This window comes from Notamacropus eugenii, chromosome 1, assembly GCF_028372415.1.
Source record: "Notamacropus eugenii isolate mMacEug1 chromosome 1, mMacEug1.pri_v2, whole genome shotgun sequence".
In the NCBI taxonomy this organism is placed as follows: domain Eukaryota; kingdom Metazoa; phylum Chordata; class Mammalia; order Diprotodontia; family Macropodidae; genus Notamacropus; species Notamacropus eugenii.
Genome location: NC_092872.1, coordinates 137404451 through 137429933, shown reverse-complemented (window position 1 = coordinate 137429933; position 25483 = coordinate 137404451). Strand labels below are relative to the sequence as shown.

General features: G+C 38.7%; 1 protein-coding gene across 3 annotated transcripts in view; it reads left to right on the top strand.

Moving 5' to 3' along the window:
• The window catches only part of MINDY2 (MINDY lysine 48 deubiquitinase 2), a 106767-nt gene extending 82112 nt beyond the window's left edge, over window positions 1-24655 (top strand). For 2 of the 3 annotated variants that reach the window (XM_072615680.1, XM_072615675.1), the window contains 3 exons: window positions 6572-6745; window positions 20324-20530; window positions 22428-24655. In XM_072615680.1, the coding sequence (XP_072471781.1) occupies window positions 6572-6745; window positions 20324-20530; window positions 22428-22556 (510 nt within the window). In that variant the 3' untranslated portion in view covers window positions 22557-24655. The remainder of the gene's footprint in view (window positions 1-6571; window positions 6746-20323; window positions 20531-22427) is intronic. The other variant, XM_072615679.1, reaches the window with a different exon arrangement.
• The last annotated feature ends 828 nt before the right edge of the window (window positions 24656-25483 follow it).

Sequence of the window (25483 nt, the reverse complement as noted above, 5' to 3'; positions counted from 1 at the left end):
CTACAAGAATATTTAAAACTAGAAGCTTTTTGCATCAAAGCTATGTTTGAGTAGTGGTAGCAACTTCTAAAAGTTTTATAATCTTCATTGTAGATACTAATGGATCACTAGTCTCAAATAGTTTCACTGAAGTGTGGGTAACTCTGCATGCTCAAAGGCCTTTGTTCTTCCCATGTTTTCAATTTGTTATAGCCTATTGTCCTGGGGCCTGTGGTGGAAAGATCCACAATTTAAGATCTGCAACTAAGAAAAGAAAGCACCAGTTTACAAACAAATTGCTGCCAATATCCCTTGGGGACATACTAGACCTAGATCTGTTTGAAAATTTGCTCTATTGGCACTTCTGGTGAATGGTCCCAGAAACCTATTGCTGTCCCACATGGACAGTAACAAAGATTTTTATATAGCACCAAACTGAATATTTAGCAAATCTGAAGAGAAGCTATGATAGGCATTGTCATCCAGCCCAGGACTACCCAGTATTAGAGCTGAAGCCTACAGAAATTAGTTCTGGCATTCATCTGAGCGCAGATAATGCCAAAAGCTGCCAGCACTTGACCAAAGACACTCCAGGGGCACATAAAGCCTATAGCATTCTGTATGTGAGTTGAGGATAGGAGTGAGAAAACCCAGAACACTCCCTCCCCCTGCCACCCTGCAGTGTGAAGACAGAAACACAGGAGAGCCTGATGTCTGTAGCAGTCCAACTAAAAATACTTCAACACAATCTAAAGTTCTCAGTCCTCTGAACCAGGATGATTTAGAGGGGCCCAGCAGTAGTACTCTGAGTAAGGTGGAAGTAGTTCTGGAAGCAGTTCAGGCAGTAGAGGTTAGCACCAAACACAAGGCCTTGAACATTCTCTATGAGAATGCAGGAACCGAAGGACCTAATCTGGCACAGCGTCTCACGTGAAATGAGATGTTAGAGATAGGAGTCAACAGAAGACACTGAATGTTGTCAGTCAATATGCCTTTGTTAAATACCTACTACATCTGGCACTGTGGATACAAAGGTGAAAGACAGTATCTGCTTTCAAAGGGCTTACAGTCTAATGAGGAACACAGCATACAGACAGTTATGTACAAATCAAGATTAATTGTAGATAATCATCAGAGGGAAGACACTAGCAATAAAGGGGATTGAGAGAGACTTCTGGCAGAAGGTGGGATGCTAGCTGAGACTTGAAGAAAGGGAAAATTCATAGGTAGAGATGAAGATAGAGAAAGTTCCAGGCAGCCAGTGAAAATGCCCACAATTGGGAGTCAGAGTGTCCAGTGTGAGGAAAAGCAAGGAAGCTGATGTGACTGGATTGTAGAGTACGTGGTGGGGATGGTAGGGGTGTAAGGACTAAGAAGACTGGTAATGTAGGGAAGGGCCAACTTGTGTGGGCTTTAAAAGACAAGCAGTGAATTTTAATTGTGATCCTGAAGGCAGTAGGGAACTGGTGAAGGTGATTGAATGGGGTGGAGGAGATGTGACATGGTCAGTCCCACACTAGGAAAATCAGTTTGACAGCCATGTAGAGACTGGACTGGACTGGCAAGAGACACTTAGTCTAGACGTGCAGTGATAAGAGCCTCTACCAAAGTGGTTACAGTGTCAGAGCAGAGAAGGGAGAGTATGTGAGAGATGTTATGAAGGTAGAAATGGCAGAACTTGGCAACTGATTAGATATAGGTGAGAAGAAGTGAGTAGAGTAGAGCCCTTACATTGTAAGCCCGGGTGACTGGGAGGATGATGGTACCCTCCCGAGTAATAGGGAAATTAGGAATAAGTAAGGGCTTGAGGGGGAAAGGAAGGAATTCCGTTTTGGACATACTGAATTTAAGATGTCTACAAGACATCCAGTTTGAAATGTCTAATGGGTTGGTGGAGATGTAAGCAGTGTCAGTTAACTGTTGAGGTCAGAAACCACACTTCAGGGTCAAGGAAAAAAAGAGGAGTACTCAGAAGAATTAAAGCTGCATCCTCATGGTGCGTTTTCCATGGTGGTCTTCTCCCAGCATCAGCTCCTTGACCAAATATGCCTTTTGGAGTCCTTCCTTCATTTGGTCTTGCTGTTGCCCTCAGCTGCAGTTTCTTACTCATAGCCTCTAGCCATCTAAATACCACCCATCTCAAGCCCATCACTTCCATGAAGCTTCCCTCGTAGTCCGTAGGCCCTCCAGGCCACCCCTGATGTCTCATTTCTTAGAAATATTTGTTAGTGTGTACTGTCTGCTACTCTTTTGAACATCTAATCAGACATTATCTTGTGTCAACTGTTTCATTTATTGTGTTTGCCCAAATCGATCGTATACTCAGTTAAGAAGGGAGCCACATTTTATGTTTCTTTAATATCCTGAAATATCATTAGTAGTTAATACAGTATTTAGCACAATATTACCTAAGGCCAATACTGAGCAAAATTATGAAATATTTGAAATTTATTAGTTCCCCATCTCTTTTTGTGCCTTTCTCACTATTCCAGATGTTGTCTTCCCTTTTCATTTTTCCAAGGTCTTGATTTGCTTTCCTTCCATCACCATTCCCCAATCAGAGCCTGTTTGTAAGAAAAAGATCTATGTAAGTCATTTATATCTTAACGTGTCTTTGGTTTATTATCTCATTGGGATATTTGCATTTTAATTCTTAGCTCAAATTATGGCATGAAAAGCCTTGTTGCCTATTAATAAATTTTAGGCAATTTATAAGGTCAGTTATATTAGGAGGAAGCAATCTTGAAATCTCACCACATAGAAAGCTAATAAGTTCTAATGCTAACTATACTGAGTGTTCTGTGAATTGAATTTCAGAAAGAAATGATAGTTATCTTAATGAATTTCTCTTATTTTTACCTGTCCAAAGCTAATGCTAACATATGAACCTATAAAATCTAAATAACACTTGTGATTACTTTTCATGTAGGTTGTAAGTGCTTAACTTGATTGTAGCTAATTCTTGATATTTCAGTGGTAGTGATAGGAAGAATAGGAAAAACTCCCCCAAGACAGGAACTCTTACATAATGCTGAAGAAGTAGGTTCTCAAAAATATTTGTTTCTTGTTTTTTAACAGATTTTAACTAATAGCTTCCACTTTTCACCTCTTAAAGTTTGTGTCCTTCTCTTTGTCCTAGTGTATCCATTCATGAAAGTGCTACACAGCTGCAAAATGGCTAAAATTTGGATTAACAGAAGGGAAATTGGGAAACATTGAAGTCAATAAACATTTATTATTTACTTGCTCTGGTGCTCTCAGTGGTATGCTGGGGATATAAAGATAAAACAGATGTAGATTATTGCCTCAGAGATCTTAGGTTCTAATGGTGGAGAATACTCTACAGAGAGGGAAAGGAAGAGAGTCAGGGCAAATTCAGGACAAGATGAGGAAATTACTTTTAGTATAGTTTGGTTGGAATTTCAAGTAATGTATATGAAATAGTGTAAAGTGAGAGTGGTAGGTTGAAACCAATTGTGGAGGACTGTATTGTCACAGTAAGGGATCTATATTTCTTCCATAATCACTAGAAAGATGCCAGAAATTTTTGAACAAGGGAGTGATGTGATCAGATCTGTTCATTTAAATTATTGCTGCAGCTGGATTAGGGATGGAAAGTAGAGTGCTGGACTTGGATTCAGGGTTCAAATCTCATACTTGATACCTGGTAGCAGTAACTGTGAGGGTAAGTCACTTAACTTCTCCAGCCTCAGGCAGCCCTCTAAGATTCATATGCTAAGCTGTGGATAGGTAGTTAGAGGGAGTTCTGGCACAGATGTATTGACAGGAAGGATGGCGTGGTTAGAAGAGGTGACACTGGAGACAGGGAACAGAGTTAGACCATTATAGTCCAGAGAGCCAATGAGGACTTAAAGTAGAGTTGTATTGATGAGTGGAGAGAATTAGACTTAAGAGGGAGATGATAGAGATATACACACATACATACATAGGTTTATTTATTATGAACTTGAAGGAAGGAAACAAATACTGAAGTACCTTCTGTGTTCCAGGCACTGTGCTAAACACTTCACAAATATTGCCTCATCTATCCTTAACAACTCTGAGTGATAGGTGTTATTATTACTCTTATTTTACAAGACTTGACAGAGTCACATAGCTAGTATATGTGTGAGGCTGGATTTGAACTCAGAGCAGTCAGTCAGTAAACATTTATTAATCACCTTCTTTGGTGCACCTTCTAGACATTGTGCTAAGTGCTAGAGGTACAAGTATGAAAAAGAGAAAGCAGTCCCTGTATTTAAGGAGCTTCCAATTTAATAGAGGAAGCCAACACTCAAAAGAAAGCTGAGAAGGGAGGAGAGGGCAATGAAAGGTATCCATCATGGGGCAAAATGGAGTCTAATCCAGAAGTGCAAGCTGGTGAGAAATGAAGAGATAAACTAGTTTGGGAGAAACCTCTTTGAAAAGGAGCTTTGGGAGAAGTTCTTTGTCATCTGATTAGAGGGACAGAGGGTACTGATGAGGTCTGAACACCAAAGCTGATGCATTCTCAAAGGATCCTCAGTTTCCTGATGATGAGATTTCCAGAAGCCATGGTGGAGTCTAGTCCAAGGAGTAAAGCTGGTGGTAAATGACTTGCCCAGGGTCACATAACTAGTACAAGTCTGAGACTGAATTTGAACTCAGATCTTCCTGATTCCGAGCCCAGACCACTCACCACTGCACAACAAACATGAACATGTCAGCCTATAAAGAACAGAAAGAGGATTGTCTGTGAAACCATGAATTTCTGTTATGCACAACTTGCTTTTAAAGTATATGTTAAATTTTAACATGATAGTACCAACACTGCTCTGCTTGTGACCCCTTCTGAACTTTCTTCTGCTCTCTTCCGGGGTTTTTCCTGGACCCATTCCTTTATCCTGTTACCTACCTACTCTCCTCCCTTACAATTCTCACCCCAAATAAAAGCCCTACCTTGTAAAAATACAGTCAAGCAAGACAAATGAACACATTGGCAGTGTGTGAAAATGTGCATCTCATTCTGTACCTCCAGTCTGTCACTTCTGTGCCAAGAGGTGGGAAACATGAATCATTAGTCTTCTGGAATTGAAATGCTGAGTCAAAGGGTATGCGAAGTTTAATGATTTTTTGTTATAGTTCTAAATTGTTTTCTACAGTGATAGGACCATGGAATTATAAAGTTGATAAGACTTAGCAGATTTAGAGGATGAGGGAAGAGTGAAAGATGAATGAAGTTTCTAGTCTGAGTGCCTGGGAAGATGATGGTATCATCAACAAAAATGAACATATTAGAAGCACTGAAAGTTTTAAGAAAATGTAAGGAATTCCTTTTTAGAATTCTTTGATTTGGATTCCGTTGCGACATTTACTTGGAGCAGAAATTAGCATTTGAAAATATGGTTTTGGAGCTTTGGAAAAAATTGGAGATAGAAGCTCAGATTTAGAGGAGAGCCCCAAAGCCATCTAGTTCAATCTATTTTTGAAGAAAAATCCCATCTTATATAACAGGCAAGTGGCCATACAGCTGTTGCTTAAAATCCTCTAATAATGGGGGACCCATTATCTCATGAGGCACCACCTCAGCTTTGTGTAAATTGTTGGGAAACTTTTCCTTATATTACATTCAAATTCATCTTTCTACAGATTTTCCTTGTTCCTAGTTCTGCCCTCTCAGATCAAATAAAATAGGTCTTGTTTCTCCTTCAGTGTTAGCTTTTCAGATACTAATTGCAGTTATGGTTCCCCCTACGCTTCTCTTCTTTGGATTAAATATCCCTACTCCTTTCCAATGATTCTCATATGGTGTGATCTTGAGACCTCTACCATTCTAGTCACTTTTTTTCCTCTGGATGTTTTTTAACATGTGTAAATAGAGATTTGGAATATATAAGCAAAAAAAGGGATTTGGAGGGAGAGTGGATAAAGGAGAGGAAAACCAGCCTTTATCAAGTACGTCCTATGTGCCAGGCATTGTTGGGTAAATGCAGAAACAATAAAAGTGAAATGTTATCTGTTCTCAGAATGCTCCAGTCCTGTTGGATTTGTGAGATTTGTACAACATTTGCATAGAAATCATAACTGAAGTTGTAAGTGGACAAAATCAACTTAGAGATAGGGTATGTTGAGAGGAGATAAAGGAATCCCTTCATAAAGGAATATGAAGGGGTAGGAGAGGAACTTGAGGAGAGAGGGTTTCCAAAGAGGTACTGTCTGCCTAAAGAGTTAAAAAGGAATGTAATTTTATTGATAGCTACCTTAGTTCTTCAGTTTTTGTTATGTCATTTTCTTATGTTTTACCTGGTAGTTTTTACTTTTTTAATTCTTGATGTGCTATTCCCCCAATGTATATTTGTAATTCATTTATTGGTTGGATGTGCCAAATGAGAACTTGTATTTATGTTTATGCTGAAATGTCCTGATTTAAAACTAGAATAGCTAGAGTCAGAAAGTTATGCAAGCAGATTTTACCAGCACACTGCCTCAATGTTGTAAAGACTGAGAAATGATAAATCTGAAAGACCAAACCACAAAATTCCTCCTAAAGTCTATGCTGAACAATGTTTGCCTGTTTTTTATGCTCTTTATTCTTTCATTATTTTTTATTAAGGGTCAACTATATTTGCTGGTAACAGACCAGGGCTTTCTTACTGAAGAAAAAGTTGTTTGGGAAAGTCTACACAATGTAGATGGTGATGGAAATTTTTGTGATTCAGAATTCCATCTGAGGCCTCCCTCAGATCCAGAAACTGTATATAGAGGGCAGCAAGATCAGATTGATCAGGTGAGTCACTTTTTTTTCTTTTTTTAAAATGTGCATCCATTCAGAAATAAGCATGTTTCTAAAGTGTTTCTTTTCAGCTAAGATTTCATTCATGAATATAACGCTGAGTAGTTACTTTACCTACTTGTCACTTGTGCTACTAACTTCTTTTTTTAAAATTGTTATTAGGGATGGTAAACTTGGTTGGGGGAAGAAACATGAAGTAGTAGGAATTTATTTTAACATCTCTGCTTAAGTTTTTGAGATTCCATATATCAAGTGGAAAAACTTATGGATGAGTAGAATTTTCATGCCTGACTTTAATTTGCATTTTAAAATGTTGCCCAAGTGATGACATTCCATCCTATCTTCTCTGGTAGATTCCAGACCCTCTATCATCCCTATTGTCACTAATCTTTAGTTACTTCCTGTGTACTGGTTGCTTTTCTATTACCTGCAAACACGCCCGTGTCTCCCCGATCCTGATCCATCTGTTGTCTGTTGCCACTGGCTTTTGTCCTGTAACTGTCATCCCTTTATGGTTAATCTCCTTAGTAAAACCATCTATCACAGGTATCTCTGCTTCCTTTCCTCTCACTCTCTTCTTAACTCTCTGCAGTCTGACTTCCGTTCTTATTACTCAGCTGAAACTGCTCTCTCCAGACTTACAAAGATCTCTTGACTGCCGCATCTGATGGCCTTCGCTCAATCCTTGTCCTTCTTGACTTCCCTGCAGGCTTTGACAGTTTGATTGCCATCTTCTTCTTGGCACTCCCTTACATTTTTGGAACACTGCTCTCTCCGGGTTCTCCTTCTGCTTATGTGACCATTGCTTCTCCTTCTTCTTTGCTGGATCTTCATCCAGGTCATGCCAGGTCACGTCTCCCAAAGCCATGCCCTTGGTTCTCCTCTTTTCTCCCTTTGTGTAATATAACTTGGTGATCTCATCATTGTCCAGGGTTTCAGTTATCAACTCAATGCACATTCTTCTAAGATTGACTTGTCCATCTCTAACCTCTTTCCTGATCTCTAGTCTTACATCTCCAGCTAAATATTACATATCTCAAACTAGTAGACCTCTTTGATGCAGCATGTCTGAAACTGAGCTTATTATCTTTCTCTCCAAAAGCCTTCCCTCTTCCTGACTTCTCTGTAACTTTGGAGAGTACCACCACCATCATCCCAATCACCCAGGCTCAGACCTAGGTGTCATTCTCAACTCCTTACTGTCTCTCACCCCTGCATGCAATCAGTGGTCAAGTCTTGTCATCTCCACCTTCACAACAGTTCTTGTGCATGCCAACTTCTTTCCTCTGACACTGCTACCATTTTAGTGCAGGCCCTCATCACCTCATAGCTGGACTACTGCAATAATACTAGGTGATTTTCTTGCCTCAAGTCTTTTCCTACGCTAATCTGTTCTCCATTCAGCTGTCAAATTGATTTTTCTAGAATACAGGTTTGAACGTAACATTCCTCTACTTAATGAGCTCCAGTGGTTTCCTGTAACCTCTTAGTATCAAATAAATCCTCTATTTGACTTTTAAAGTCTCTCATAGTCTGGCTCTGTGCTTTTCTAGTCTTCTTACACCTTAATCTGCTTGCTATACTCTGAGATCCAAGGATACAGGCTTCCTACTGTTTCTCCCACTGCAACACTCTTTTCTCTCAGCTTTGGACATTTTCCCTAATCGTCTCCCATTCCTGGAACACTCCCGCCTACCTCATCTGTGTCTCCTGACTTCCCTGGCTTCCTGTAAGTCTCAGCTAAAGTTCTACCTTCTACAAGAAACCTTTCTCACTCTTCTTTAATTTTGCCTTCAGTTTGAAATTTTCTCCAGTTTATCCTTTATATACCTTGTTTATACATAGGTATTTGCATGAACTTCTGGAAATCAGGGACGGCATTTTACTTTCCATTGTATCCAAAACACGTAGCACAATGCCTAGGGCATTTAGTGAGGGCTGATTTGTGCAAAAAGTGGTTAGTTGATCCAGGTCCATATCCTTTTTATTCACTCACAAATTCACAAGGAATTGTTCAATAAGAAACAAAAACAAATTACAGAGGATTTCATACCCAGTAAGAAGAAGTTTCAGGTTGGTTCAGGCATAAATTCTTTTTGATTGACTGATTTTTGATTCTCTAATAGTTTTGTTTTTGTTCTTTACTTTGAATGTCATGCTGTAAATCCATACTAAAGAATTATGATTATGAAATCATAAATGTATGCCTCATTTACCTTATTTGAATTAACAACTCTTTTCTTAATTAGAATTACTAGGTGTCAGTATGGTAATATGTTTTGCATGACTTTAAATGTGTAATCAGTATTGTATCTCTTGCCTTCTCAAAAAGTGGAGGAAAGGTTGAAGGGAGGGAGAGAATTTGGAACTCAGAGTAAAATAAAAAATTTTTTAAATAGTCAAAGAGGAAAAAAAATCTCTAGTGCCTTTTGAAATATAATCTCTTTTTTACTTGAGGCTTATGCTCAGTCATTATTTTTACATTAAGAACTGTAATGCAGACTTGGGATCTTACATAAATTTATAAATAATTAATTTTTCAAAGTAAGGCAACAGTAAGAACACTTACCTGTTCTTGATAAGTTTCTGTCATCTAAACTGAATAAACTTCATCTCTTGATACTGAAAGAACTAGAAGATAAAATTGCTAACCCTGCTACTAATGAATTTTGAAAGATGATGAAGAACTTGAAAAATGACAAATATCTCAGTTGTCAAGAACAGGAAGAGAATAGACTGCGAACTTTAGGCCAGTGAGCATGATTTTCATTATTGCCACAGCTCTATCATGTCTTATTTAAAATATGGTTAAGAAATGAAACTGAATGCTTTGTAATTATAGAGAGGTGTTGAGAAAATATACCTCCTTGCTTCTTTTGCAGAGATGAGGGCTTAAGTGTGTGGATCATCTCATGTATCACTAAATTCATTTAATGTATTGTTTAGTTTTTCTGAACTGCTTTTTTTCCCCTTCCTTTTTTATTCTTTGGGGAAAATTATATTCAGAAATGATGGTGTTGGAAACACAAAAGATATCAACAAAAATACATGTTTTAAAAAGGAATGGTTAGTGAATATCTTGAAAAGGAAGTAGTAATCCCAGAGACCCTTCCTGACTTCATCATAAACAGGTGATACCAGACTGTACATATTTGTTTTTTAGACATGATCTGCGGATAGCCATTTACCTAGATTTTTATCAGTGCTTTCCACCTTTCTCACATACTCTGGTTCACCCAAACTGGACTTCTAGGTAAACTGGGCTATTCCACATCTACAGTGCTCCATTTGTCTCCATGCTTTTGCACTGATTGTTACCATATCCATTGAATGGACCCTCATCACCTCTACCTCTTAGAATACCTTGGTTCTTCAGAATTCTGTCCATGCCATCTTCTGAGGCTTTTCATAACCCCACCACCAGTTACTAGTGCCTTTTTCCTACCAATAACCCTGTATTTATTTGGTGTGTACGTATTATCTCCCTTGACAGAATATAAGTCTTTGAGAGCAAAAATGTTTTTCATTTTTGTCTTTATATTCCCAGGATCTGGCACAGAAAAGATACTTAATACGGGTGGAAGTAGCTAGAAGATAATTATAGTTAGGTGGATTCAGAACTTCCATCCCTGCTACTATCATTATGTATCCATTTCTTTTACCCTTTTTGCTGAACTCCTTGAAAAGGCCACCTACAGCACATCCCTCCAATCTCTCTCTTCTTACTCTCTCCTTAACCCCTTACAACCTGGCTTCCAACCTTATCATTCCACAGAAACTGCCCTTTCCGAAGTTACCAGTTATCTCTTCACTGCCAAATCTATTGGCTTTTTCTCAATTCTCCTCCTCAACCTCTCTGCAGCCTTTGACACTCCTGGTCATTGTCTCCTCTTTGATACTTCTCTATAGGTTTTCAGGATACCACCCTTCCCTGGTTCTCCTCCTACCTATCAGACCTCTTCTTCTTAGTCTCTTTTGCTGGATCCTCCCCGATCCAGGTCATGTTCTCTATCACAGAACCTCGGGGATCCTCTTTTCTTCTCTCTTCATCCTGTTTCATTTTGTGGCCTCATCTGCTGCCTTGGATCTGATTGCCATCTTAGTACTGATTATTCTCAGATCTACCTTCTCTGCTGCTTTTCCAAGTCTCACATTTCCAAATGCCTTTCAGATATCTCAAACTGATATCTAATAGACATCTTGCACTCAGTATGTCCACAATTGGACTCACTGTCTTTCCCCCTAAATCCTTACCCTCTCCTACCTTCCCTATTCCTGTAAAGAGTAAAACTATTCTCCTGTTCCCTCAGTCTCAATTCCTCACTTTGCCTCCCTTATTACTACCTGTATATCCAAACTGTTACCAAGGGCTGTCTGTTTCACCTTTGTAGCATCTTTCAAGTGGGCCCCTTTTCTCTTCTGACAGTGCCACCACTTTGCTGCAGGCCTCATCATGATGCCTGGACTATTGGGGCTGCCTGCCTCAAATTTCTGCCCATTCCAGTCCATCCTCCAGCCACCAAAGCACAGGTCTGACCATGTCAGCCCCCTCAACTCCACTGGCTCCCTGTGGCTTCCATACAAACTAGAAAACCCTCTGTTTGGCACTCCATACTTCACTTCATAACGTTGCCCCACCCTATGCACAGCTCGCTCTTCACCACATACTCTTCAGTCTAGTGGCACTGGCCTTCATGCTGTTTCTTCAGCAAGATGCTCCATCTTTCTTTTGGCGCTTGGCATGTTCTCTGGCTTCTCCCCATGCCTGGAATGTTCTGCCTCCTCATGTCCAAACACTGCCTTCCTGGATTCAGGTCCCAGCTAAGACCTCATCTTCTACAGGAAAGCATTTCCCAGCCTCTCTTAAGTCTAATGCCTTCTGTCTCTTCTCTTCCTTGTTTTCTGCTTATCCTGCAGGTAGCTTGTTTGTTTCTTGTGTCCCTGGTCGGACTGCGAGCCTCCTTTATGGCTGGGACTGTCGCCGCTTTCTGTATCCTCAACACTTAGCACGTTGCCTGGGACACGATAGACATTTCATAAGTGTTTGTTGACTGACTGACTGAATGGCCAGAACTAGAAAGTCATAATCAGTCATTTCATGTCAAGTTAAAAGGATATTTTCAGTGGAATTCTCAGGGATCTGTGCCTGACTGTTTTCTGTTTGTCACTTTTATTGATGACTGAAAGTCAGGACAACAAGCATTTCTTAAGCACCTTTTTGGTGTCAGGCACTGTGCTAATCACTGGGAATGCAAAAGATGGCAAAAAACAGTTCCCTTTCTCTGGGAGCTCACTGTTCAGTGGGTAAGACAGCCCGCAAACAGCTATGTACAAACAACATATACACAGGATAAAGTGTAGATTACCACAGAGGGATACAAGCAAAAATTATATGCATACCAAATTTGCAGATGACATGAAGCTGAGAGAAATAGTTTACACACTGGATAAGAGTTAGCATTCAAAATTATGTTGGAAGGCTAGAATATTGGAATAAATTGAATAAGATAATGTGATTTTAAAGGAATAAATGTAAAGTTTTACACTTTTCTTTATAAAAATCAACTTCACAAATAAGATGAGGGAAGAATAGCTGGATGGTTCATCAGAAAGAAATCTCAGGGTTTTATTGGACTGCAAGTTCAATGAGATTCAGCAGTATAAATATGTCATAAAGGAAAACTAATGTGATTTTTTTTAAGTTTAGCACCATTACTTTGATAATTAGCCTTTCCTAATTAGTCTTAAGCTATGACAAATATAGTAACTATATCAACTTGTTCTTTCAAATACTGCTTTAAAATAAACTCAGGAAGTCTTACAACAATTCTTTATGCTTTGGGTCTTTTTAACAGCATCGTTTCTTTATTGAATCCTTCCTTGTTAATAAGGAAAGCAGTTAAGTAAAACAAACCCAACTAAACGACCAAGTGTGACTACATATTCAACATTCCACATTGAAAGGACACTTTCTGCTGCAGAGAGCAAAATGTATTTCAGCATTTATTGGGTTCAGCTATTAATCGGAGTTGGAGAATCTTACTGTTGATTTCATTTGCATTATGCAAATGTGATTTTAAACTCCATTGAGAAGTTACAGTCCAACTTTAGGTCCTGATCACATCACATTTGTAATGTTCTGTTCAATTATGAGTGCCACACTTGAGGAAGGACACAAGGGGCCAGGCCAGCCAGGATGGTAAGTGGTTCAAACCAAATGAAGGCTGGTTGAGGGAACAGGAGGGTTTTTAGCCACCTTGAAAAGAGGAGCTTTAGGGTGAATGTAATAGCTGACATCAAGTGTCTGACGGAGGGATTAGACTTGTTCTGCTGGACCCCAAAAGGCACTAACAGGAAGCTGCAAAAGCAGAGTTAGGCTTGATAAAAAGAAAAAAAATAACAAAGCTATCCAAATACAGAATGGGCTCCTTTCACAGTTCAGCTGTAGGCTCCATTTCCGGGCCACAGTGCTTCCATAGTGCACATTGCTTGCTTTCATACACTGTCTTATATTTTTCAAAGATTCTTGTACAATTTGAACATACTGTTCAAGGAGGGCTTTTAAAAGCAGCATTTTGTTCTAGTGAACCAAATGCTTTTTTATGATCAACAAACTGTAAGTACAGAGGGAATCTTGTACTCACTACATCTTTTTGTCAATTGTGTTTCTCTAAAGGTGTGATCTGTTCTAGGCTGTGGATTGCAAAAACTTTCCTGGATTTGATATAATAAATAATTGAGAAAGTGCAGTATAATATGGAATAAAAATCATTGAGTAAACAAGCCAGCTTAAATTTTTCTATAAAAATTCCCACATATAAATTAGTTCCACTCTCTTAAAATTCATAGACAAATTTTTCTGCCAGCTACTTACTTAGTTATGACTAAATAGTTATTATGGTTTAGGTGTGAGGTAATGGCAGTTGAGCTAAGGTAGTGTTCGGTGGAAGGACATAGTTCTGAGAAACATCCCAGAGGAAGAATGTATTTGAATATAGAGAACAAAAAGAATTGTATTTTCTTTTGCTCAAGACAGTTGGTACTCCTACACTTTTCATCATTATGAAGGTTTTATATGACAAAAACTTCATAATATATTCTTTTATATTCATTAGTAGTAAATCTTCTGCTAAAGATAACTGGGGAGCTAGTTAGTAGGATAACACCTTTTGGATATACAAGTTCTGGGATATTGGATTGAAAAAACCAATCTCGAGGGGCGGAGCCAAGATGGCGGAGTGGAAAGATGCACGTACACATAGCTCCGAACCCACAACCCACAGAACCGCTAGAGGGGACCAACTCACGGTGAATTCTGCACCCAGAGGCCACGGAATATTGGAGCGAGGGAGATTTCTGTTCTGGAGAGACCTGCAAACCTCTCGCGGGGGGTCCTTGGTGCTGCGGACTGGGCGCCGGGACTGGGAGCTGAGTGCAGCCCTGCAGCTGCTGTGACACCGTGAGGAAAAGATCCGAGCGGGCTACGGGACGGGATCTCCAGCGGCCATGCGGGTCCCTCCACCCACAGAGGGACCTGCAAACCTCTTGCAAAAGGTCCGTCGCGCTGCAGACGCGGAGCCCAGCCCAGACCTGCGGCGGCCGCGGCTCCGAGAGGTACAGATCCAAGAAGGCTTCAGGGACGGGATCTCCAGCGGCCGCACAAGCCCCTCCACCCACAGGTGACGGGGGTCGGTGAGAGAGTCTCTTTGGCGGGTCGAGAGGGCAGTGGGGTGCCCCCATGGCTCGGGCCCCCCCGGGAGATAGAAGCTGAGAGGCGGTTGCAGACAGGGGCTCCCCAAGCGGGCGGGAGCCTGGATCCATTGTGGAAGGTCTGTACATAAACCCCCTGAGGGAACTGAGCCTGAGAGGTGGCCCTGCCCCGACCTGACCATCTGAACTTAATTCTCACACTGAATAGCAGCCCTGCCCCCGCCAAAAGCCCTAAGGCGGGAAGCAGCATTTGAATCCCAGTCCCCAATCGCTGGCTGGGAGGACCAGGAGGCGAGGTGGGTGTGAGGAGAATATTCAGAGGTCAAGTCACTGGCTGGGGAGAATGCCCAGAAAAGGGAAAAGAAATAAAACTATTGATGGCTACTTCCTTGGAGAACAGACATTTCCTCCCTTCCTTTCTGATGAGGAAGAACAATGCTTACCATCAGACAAAGACACAGAAATCAAGGATTCTGTGTCCCAGCCCACCCAATGGGCTCAGGCCATGGAAGAACTCAAAAAGAATTTTGAAAATCAAGTTAGAGAGGTGGAGGAAAAACTGGGAAGAGAAATGAGAGGGATGAAAGAGAAGCATGAAAAGCAGATCAGCTCCCTGCTAAAGGAGAACCAAAAAAATGTTGAAGAAATTAACACCTTGAAAACTAGCCTAACTCAATTGGCAAAAGAGGTTCAAAAAGCCAATGAGGAGGAGAATGCTTTCAAAAGCAGAATTAGCCAAAAGGAAAAGAAGATTCAAAAGCTCACTGAAGAAAATAGTTCTTTCAAAACTAGAATGGCACAGATGGACGCTAAGGACTTTATGAGAAAGACAGATATCACAGAACATAGCGAGAAGATTGGAAAAATGGAAGATAATGTGAAATATCTTATTGGAAAAACAACTGACCTGGAAAATAGATTCAGGAGAGACAATGTAAAAATTCTGGGACTACCTGAAAACCATGATCAAAAGCAGAGCCTAGACATCATCTTCCATGAAATTATCAAGGAAAACTGCCCTGAGATTCTAGAACCAGGGGGCAAAATAAATATTCAAGGAATCCACAGAACACTGCATGAAAGAGATCCAAAAAGAGAAACTCCTAGGAACATTGTGGCCAAATTCCAGAATTCCCAGGTGAAAGAGAAAATATTGCAAGCAGCTAGAAAGAAACAATTCAAGTATTGTGGAAATACAATCAGGATAACACAAGATCTAGCACCCTCTACATTAAGGGATCGAAGGGAATGGAATAGGATATTCCAGAAGTCAAAGGAACTAGGACTAAAACCAAGAATCACCTACCCAGCAAAACTGAGTATAATACTTCAGGAGAAAAAATGGTCTTTCAATGAAATGGAGGATTTTCAGGTTTTCTTGATGAAAAGACCAGAGCTGAAAAGAAAATTTGACTTTCAAACACAAGAATGAAGAGAACCATGAAAAGGTGAACAGCAAAGAGAAGTCATAAGGGACTTACTAAAGTTGAACTGTTTACATTCCTACATGGAAAGACAATATTTGTAACTCTTGAAACATTTCAGTATCTGGGTACTGGGTGGGAGTACACACACACACATGCACACACGCACACATACATAGAGACAGAGTGCACAGAGTGAATTGAAGAGGATGGGATCATATCTCAAAAAAAAAAAAAATGAAATCAAGCAGTGAGAGAGAAATATTGGGAGGAGAAAGGGAGAAATTGAATGGGGCAAATTATCCCTCATAAAAGAGGCAAGCAAAAGACTTATTAGTGGAGGGATAAAGAGGGGAGGCGAGAGAAAATCATGAGGTCTACTCTCATCACATTCCACTAAAGGAAAGAACAAAATGCACACTCATTTTGATAGGAAAACCTATCTCACAATACAGGAGAGTGGGGGACAAGGGCACAAGCAGGGTGGGGGGGGAGGATGGAGGGGAGGGCATAGGGAGGAGAATGCAATCCGAGGTTGACACTCATGGGGAGGGAAAGGAGCATAAGAGAATAGAAGTAATGGGGGACAGGATAGGATGGAGGGAGATATAGTTAGTCCTATACAATACAACTACTATGGAAATCATTTGCAAAACTACACAGATTTGGCCTATATTGAATTGCTTGTTCTCCAAAGGGAAGGGGTGGAGAGGGAGGGAGCTAAAGAAGTTGGAACTCAAAGTGTTAGGATCAACTGTAATGTTCTTACCACTAGGAAATAAGAAATACAGGTTAAGGGGTAAAGAAAGCTATCTGGCCCTACAGGACAAAAGAGAAGACGGAGACAAGGGCAAAGAGGGAGGATAGAAGAGAGAGCAGATTGGTCACAGGGGCAATTAGAATGCTTGGGTTTGGGGAGGGGGAGGGGATAAAAGGGGAGAAAATTTGCAACCCAAAACTTTGTGAAAATAAATGTTAAAAGTTAAATAAAAAAAAAAAGAAAAGAAAAGAAAAAACCAATCTCCTTCTCACTGATACATAGCTTCTATTGAAGCCCCACTCCAATTTAGCATGACTTGGATATGACCCAGGATTCTCTGAGTTCTCAGAAGAGCACGTGCTCTGCCAAAACTGCCAAGCTAAAAAGACTGGTTTCAGATCCGTCCTCCTTGATCTCCCTGCAGCTTTGGACACTGGTGATCACCCTTGACTTCCTCGAGTTCAGATTAACACCATTCCAGTTCTTCTGCTTCTTCTCTAACCCTTCCTTTATTATCTCCTTTAATGGTTCCTCATCTTGACCCTGAAGGTGAGTCTTCCCCAGGGTTCTGCCCTTGAATCTGTTCTTTGCTCTTGCCACTCCACTTCATATTATGACCTCTCTGCAGATGACTCCCGGAGCTTTATTTACAGCCCGAATCGCTTTCAAATTCTGTGTGCAATAGTTAGCTGTTCATGTTACTCTTCTGCTAAAAAGCAAACCAGAAAGCTTCAGTGACTTTTTTTCTGTCTTTATCTCTTATTGTCCTAATACATCACATAGAATACTTGATGTACTCTGGGCATCAGCCAAACAGACCTGTTCTCTGTTCCTTAGTTTGTTTGCCTTTATATTTCTATGCTTTACCCACTACTCCCTGAGGTGAGAATGTTCTCCCTCTACCTGTTGGCACTAAATTGCTCTTCATCCCTTAAATCCCAGCTCAGAAACCACCACTCCCATGAAACTCTTCGCACTCACACTTTACGCTTAGGCTTCACATGCTGCTTTACTTTGCATTTTCAACTTATTATTCTGCTTTATACTTATCTGTATGTATATATATGTATATGTATATATCATATCCTACTAATAGACAATAAACTAAATGAGGTCATAGACTAAGATTTATCTAAATTTTGTTTTCTCCAGTGCCCTAGCTCAGTGCTTTGTATTTCATTTTCCTTTCACAACATATTATTCTGTGTTATATATCTATCTGTATATATGTTTTATCTGGCCAAAACAAATGGCAAAGAACCAGAATCCCCCCACTGATCAAAAGGCTTCCTATTTGGCTGAAAGTGAGCTTCTAGGTAAAGAGGTTGAGAGCTGCTGTGGTGGAGATGGGAGTGCCTGCATCAGCGAAATCACTAATCCTTAGAGTACTGAATTGTGTATGTGCATGTCTGATTCCATGTATGACTCTATGCATACATACAAACAAATATACATGTGGTAGAGTAGAGAGAATGCCTGAGTGAAGAAGGTCTAGGTTCAAATCCCATATCTGCCGTTTAGAAGCAGTCTGACCCTTGGGCTGCTTTCTTTTTTTGATACTCTATCTTCACTCCCAAGCATAGTGCCTGCGACATACTGAGTATTTAACAATGCTTTTTGAATGATATAGAAATAGCTTACATTTAAATGCCCTTTTAAAGTTTGAACACATCTCATCTGCTAACTCATAACAGTCTTGTGGGGTGATACTGCAGATATTGTTATACCCATTTTGCAGATGAGGAAAGCTGAAGTACAAAGCATTTGTTAAATACTCAGTATGTCACAGGCACTGTGCTAGGGAGTGAGGATACAAGTATGAAAAAAAGAAACCATCCCTATTCTCAGGGGTGAATATTTTAATAGAGGAGACACACATATATTCATTACAAAGAGAATAAATGCAGAATGCAAAGTAGTTAATTACTTGAAGGCAGTGTGGGAGGGAAGACACTTGTCCTTGGGAAAATCAAGGGGAAAAAACCGACAGAAGATGGTGCTTGAGCTGTGCCTTAAAGGAAGAAAGAGATTTCTCACAAATGTGAGAAGGGAGAATATTTTAGATTGAGGAACAGTCAGTGCAGGGACACAGAGTATGGGAGGATGAGTAATGTACAATGAGGCTAGAAAGGATAAATTTTGGCCGGGTTGTGAAGGACTTTAAAAGCTAAAAGGTAATTTACATTTGATCCTAGAGGCAATAGGGAATCACTGTAGGTAATTGAGTGGGGGTCAGATTGAGTACATGGTCACATCTGCACTTGAGGAAAATTAATATGGCAGGAGTATGTAGGAGGAATTGAAATGGAAAAAAATTTGAGGGAGACCAATTAAAGGAGTCTGTTGTAATAATGTAGGCAAAAGCGTTAGCTGTGTGAGTAAAGGAGTCAGATATGAAATATGTTGTGGAAACTGCAATATTTGGCAACTGATTGCATTTGTGGGATGAGAGAATGAGGGTTCAAGAATAATACCAGCAATATGAACTTGGGAGACTAATTTTAAAAACACATAAATCAAACTAAAGACTCTTAAAGAAATAAAAAAATTGAAAAAGAGAAAGGTTTGGGAAAGAAGAATGAGTTGTATTTTGAACATATGAAGTATGAGATGGCTCTGAGACAACCAGTTTGAAACAGGCAATTGGTGATAGGGGTCTAAAACTCGGGAGAAACTAGGACCTATTAAGTGGAGTTACTAGTCGTGTGTGTGTGTGTGTGTATGTGTATGTATGTATGTGCATGTGTAGGACTGCTAATTAAACTCATTTCAACTAATGGGCTTCCTAAGAAAAGGAAGTATACAAAGAACAGAGGATCCAGGACAGTCTTTGGAGTACACAGAATAAATGGGTGTGTTGTGGGTGATGAACCGACGGAGGAGACTGAAAAAGAGGAGTCAGAAGTGAGAGAGCATGCTGATGAAAACTGAGAGAGTTCCAAGAGGAGAGGTGTTCAGCAGTGTCAGATGTAGCATAGAAACTGAGAACGATGAGGACTGAGGAAAGACCAGAGGAGCTGGCAGTTAATAGAGAGCATTGTTAACTTGGGAAAGAGCAGTGGCAGTTGAGCAATGAGATCTGAAGCTGGATGGCAGGGGATTGAGGACTGAGTAATTGGGAAGCAAGTGTATGAGTGAGTGTGGACAGCTTCTGCTAGGTGTTTGACTGAGAAAAGGAGACAGAGAGAGCACAATAGAAGGTTTGATGGTAACCATGACAGAGACAAGTATGTCTGAAGTAAATAGAGAAGGGACCAGTAGTTAGAAGAGGTTAAAGGTTTGTGAGAGAATAGAATGATTGGGATTGCATTTTGCTGAAGAAAGGAGTAGTAGGGCACATGTAGATAGAGGGGTTTGACTTCGGCAAAGAAAGGGCAATCTCTTTGTCAGTCCAGAGGAAAAGAGAGTTGGGAATGACATCAAGGGATTTTGAAATGGAGAAGGTGAGAAAGGAGAATTCAAGTCAAATGTGTATTTTTCAATATTATATTGGTCTAAATATAGACTGTACTGTCTCCCCAAATCTAGTTTGTATAAAACTATTATTCATATTATTCATTCATGTCTGACTTTCTTTCCAAGGAATCTGATTTTATGGAGACAGTCTTTAATTTCAACTAATATACAGTTACATCTTAGTAAAATTTCATAGCTAAAAATGATAATTTTATTTATTAGGACTATCTTATGGCTTTGTCTCTACAACAAGAACAGCAGAGCCAAGAGATCAATTGGGAACAAATCCCAGAAGGAATCAGTGATCTGGAGCTAGCCAAGAAACTCCAAGAGGAAGAAGATAGACGGGCTTCTCAATATTACCAGGAACAAGAGCAGGCAGCAGCCGCGGCAGCTGCCGCAGCTGCTACAGCTGCTGCACAAGCCCAGGTAAAAAAATTAATTAAAAGACAAAGTTTCCGTGTGTGTGTGTTTAGAACTTTTAGTGATGAGAGAAAATATGAAGTTTTAGGATTTACTTTTCAGTTACATCAACATCTAATTTAGTATCACCGGCTATTGATTCTGAATCATTAACAGAAATTGCTGCTTTCCTCAAATTATTTGTCAGATTATATTCTACTTCAGAAATGACTTCTCTGTTTATGAAGCGATGATGTTAACTGTTCTTTGAAGTCAGTTCCATTGGAAAGTGTATCTTGTCAGTTAATCATGCTGTAAATCTAGGAGTTCTCTTAAAATACAGTCTGTAAATCTCTATCCCACATTCACTTTAAAACTCCAGATTGAAGTGTTAAAATCTACTGGATTCTGTACTCTAAATGAGCTCTTACTTTCATACAGGCACCCTAGTCGTAGTACCTTTAATATTCTAAAGGATGTTCTATTTGCATTAAGACTAGGGTTTTTTAGCCTGAATTTGTTTTTTGCTTTGTTTTATTTTTTTACATTTTAATAACTGTATTCCACCGAAGTTGGTTTCCTTTATAATGCTGTGTGTTTTATTTGAAGCATTTAAAAACATTATTCTGAATAGGGGCCATAAGCTTCACCATATTTCCAAAAAGATCCTTGACACAAAAAAGGTTAACTCCTCATTTAGAGCGTGTCCTTTTGAAATGCTTTATGTTAGCAAGAGAAAAAAACTGGCTCCAATTTGTTATTTTACTAGGGCAATAAAATAACTTTTTCAAAATATTCTAGTTATAATTTATAACAATAACTAAATATATTATACATTTTAATAACCTCATTATAGTACTTTGAAGATGTTGATATAACTTGCATTCTGGAAGCAAAATTTAAATTGGAATAGATTTGTTTCAGCTGAAGTTAACTCTAAATAAGATCTCTAGAAAATGACTACTCTTGTCCTGTGGCTTCATTATAAAATTAGAGCTGCATTGTCATTAGAAAAAATTGCAGATGAAGTTGAAAACTTTTTTAAGTAAAGGGTAAAAGTTGTGTTTGACCCTTTCAGATGCTAGGCATTGAAATGAGCAGTAGTGCTTACTATGCATCCCAAATCCCATGAAGCAGTCCACTTTTCCTTGTAATACTTTCCAAGTTCAGAAATTTCTGCTCTTGGCAGCATCTTGTCATCCTTCTAGATCAAAAAAAAAATTTCAGGATTTTCTTGTGATTTGATATAGTTCCCAGATTTTTTCATCTATCTCTCTTTTTAAAAATTAATTTACAATAAAGCAAAGTTCCATTATCATAGTTCTTTGCGGGGATGTATGTAACCTTCCAGCGTTTGAAGTTTAAATTTATATGGTTCGCAAAGGACTCTTGAGGCAAAATACCATCCACATCCAGAGAAAGAACTATGGAATCAGAATGCAGAATGAAGCAGACTATTTTCTCCTTTGTTATATTTTGTTTTGATTTGGTTTTTCTTGTGGTTTCTCTCACTCATTTTAATTCTTCTATGCAACATGACTAATGTGAAAATATTTGTGTTTAATAAGAATGTATGTGTAGAATATTACATGCCATCTCAAGGAGGGAGGTGGGAGGAAGGGGGAAAATATTTAAGACTTTATGGAAGTGATCGTTGAAAACTGAAAACAAATTAATTTTTTTCAAATTGGTCTCATGTGTATTATCAGTTCTTTAATTTGAAATTCTTTCCTTTGTTCATTTACTTGAGGTGTGCCTTTTCTGAGAAGAGGTAATTATACAAACTTTACTAAAGTATCTGTCAATATAATTCCTTTAATGACTGCTTTCACTATTGTGATTTTTTTAAGACTGATTAAACATTATAATTTAAAATAATGTATCCTCCTATACTTTATTTTTAATATATTTTTTTACATTAAAGCAGAGCCAGCCAGCACAAGTAACTGCCTCTCCATTAAATGGAAGACAATCTGGGAGTAATGAACGTAAACGCAAAGAACCTCGGGAAAAAGAAAAAGAAAAGGAGAAAAATAGTTGTGTCATTCTGTAATAGGTGTTGGATTCTGTTGGAGCCAAGTCCTTGCCCTGAGAAACAAAACCATGGGATGAGAGGAAGAAAAACCGTTCCACACCGTCTGTGCCTGATTACCCAGTGGCTTTTGTTCATGTTTGAGAAGGAAGATGTTGCTACTTAGTTACAATCAGACTCTCGGAGTTGCACTGCGTGCTCATTGTGAGCTGGAATCCTTTGTTACAAGTTGGAAGTGTCTGTATCATGAGATCATGAGAAATACCGCACTTTGTAGCTGAACATACAAATCCCAGCAAGTTTTGTGTCATAGTGACATTCATTACTCATCAGGTAGTAAGCTATCCCATCTTCTGTTCTAACAATGAAAGTAGATCATTGGTTTTGTCAGGTCACTTCCTGAAATCAAAATATTAGCATAATGATTTTTAAAATTAGTTTCCATGATGTTTTATTTATTACCGTACCTAGATGTGACAGCATTGTGGCCTTTAAGATGCTAGGCCTATCACTTCTTGAGTGCTCAATGCTTCAAATGTTGGATTTTTTTTTTAAACCTGCACCTATGTATTAGGGCATTGCCACCACTGCCCCATAAACACCTCTTCTTGAAGAACATGTTCACTTTAGTTAGAGCCCCTTTGAGGATTAGGAATGAAGCCTCATTTGATTAAAATGGGGGGAGGGTGGTCAAAATGAAGATCTATATTCCTTTTCACCACAATAGACAACTGGATATAATGTTAACACTCTTATTTTGTCAGAATAGATAGAAATGATTTTATAGTTCTGTGGAAGTTTATTGTTTTGGTTTGGTTTAGCATTCGTTATTATAGGTAAATTGGACCACACAGTTCCTATTTATTGACCATGTGATAAGCAACTAGTGGGAGAAAACTAGAATGTATAATAATAGTCTTATAGAAATGCAAATGTAGGAATCCAGAATTAACTAATATCTGCCTTTTTTCATAAAAACCTTGAACCTTAACACTAAAATTATGTCCACTTGCCCATTTAAGCAAGCAAATCAAATATAAATATTTTTTTAAAATCATGACTAAATATCAAAAGCACACTTCCTAATGGAATCTTGAGAAGTCCATATACTCTTGGAGTCAGATGAAAAGGCACTCATTTGTAATATCACTGTCTTATTTTAGTCACTAGGTTAGAATTTGGGGAAACTTATGTAGAAGCAATCAAATTTTCTAATTTATGGGAACCAAATAAATATGTAATATCTAATAATCTTTATAGAGGCTACAGAAAGAGAATATTTGTTAAACTTTATTATGAGGGAATCATAAATTCTCTTGTATTTCCAGATCCATTTAAGAAAATAATTATCTTAATAGTCTTTTTGATAAGCTTTCTATGTAGCAGTTTGTTTTAGTCATTTTGGAAAAAAATTATTGCTGCTCCAGAAAGTGTTGTGATTCCCAAACTAAACCTAGATAAGTACATCTACTTAAGAATACCGTAAATTGTTCTAAGCATCCATCTGGAAAATAATTTTTCTGGTTTGGAACGACGATAGACTGCTTAAAAGTAGTCTAGATTTTTAACGATGACTCCTTTAGCTACAACCATGATCAAAAACCAAGTGTAATATAATTTCTTATAGAAAAGGTAGAATCTTATTTATGGAAGAAATAATTCTCAGACAAAATCCAGGGTCAGGCTGAATAGTTAGAGCCCTCTACATTGCATACCTGTTGTGCATTTCAGAGTTCACTGTACCTTCAGCTTTGCTGTGTTAACATGAACAGTTGAAGACCCTGTTTTGGATATAAAACTTTGATCTACAGTGTTTTTGGGATCTCTTGATAACTGTTGACAACTCCATATACATTGACAACCTAATAAAGTGTATGACATCATTCTCTGTAGAAACAAACAGATTAGCTCCCACCCCAGTGCTGAAGCTGTCCAACGTAAGCGATGCCGGACTAACAGACACCATGGTTTATTTTCTTTACCCAAAAGAGATCATAACTGTGACAGAAAAAATTAAAAATGCAAAATTCAGGAAAATCTAATCTATAACTAAGGCACATTTTGCCACAACCATGTACTTATATTTATTGCTTTTGAAAAAATAAATATGTAAAAGTTAATCATATCTTCTAGTTCTTTCCAAAGATAATACTGCCATCCTGCATTCCCACTGAACAATTACTCACTTAAACCAGCACCACTATTATCAGAGCAATCTCAATGTATAGTTAAAAAATACTGAAGATTTTAATGTATTTGTTAATACCACAATTTTATATATAATATTTCCAGATCTTTCTTACATTCCTGAAATTCAGTTTGATGTATTAGGGCTAATGATGATAAAATGTTCTTTTTGTTTAAAATAGAAAGTAAAGGGGGGAAAAATGTCCTGTGCCATTAAAAGACAAAACCAAAAAAAAAAAAACCACCTTTTCATATATTTTTATTTCCCTTCAGTGAAGAGGTTATCAAGAACTTCAAAACAACTCTCTCTTAGTTTTCATATTTCATATTTTTTCCACAAATTATTAGTATTCAGATGAGTTGTTGGTTTGGGTGTCTTTGGATTTGATAATTGTACATAGTAGTAATTCCCTGACAGCCTGAACTTGTAATGACTGAAATTCAATATCTTCTGTGGTTACATCTTAAGAGAAGTTAAAAGAATCTGAACACTTTAGTTTATGATGCACGAAGAGTCTGTTCTGCATATAAGAAATCCTTATCATCACTGGCAAAAGAGGCAGGGCAGGGAATAGACACCAGAGCTGGCTTTCTTACCTGCAGACTTTCCTGCCCTTAGCTCCTGCCGCTTTGTGATGCGATGCAGACAGACAACAGTGCTTCCAGGTTTCATGTATATGTTGCAAGCATTTAAATACACTTCATAGTTTTATCTCTAAGAATCTGTTACATGTATTTGTGTATATATGTGCATACGTAAG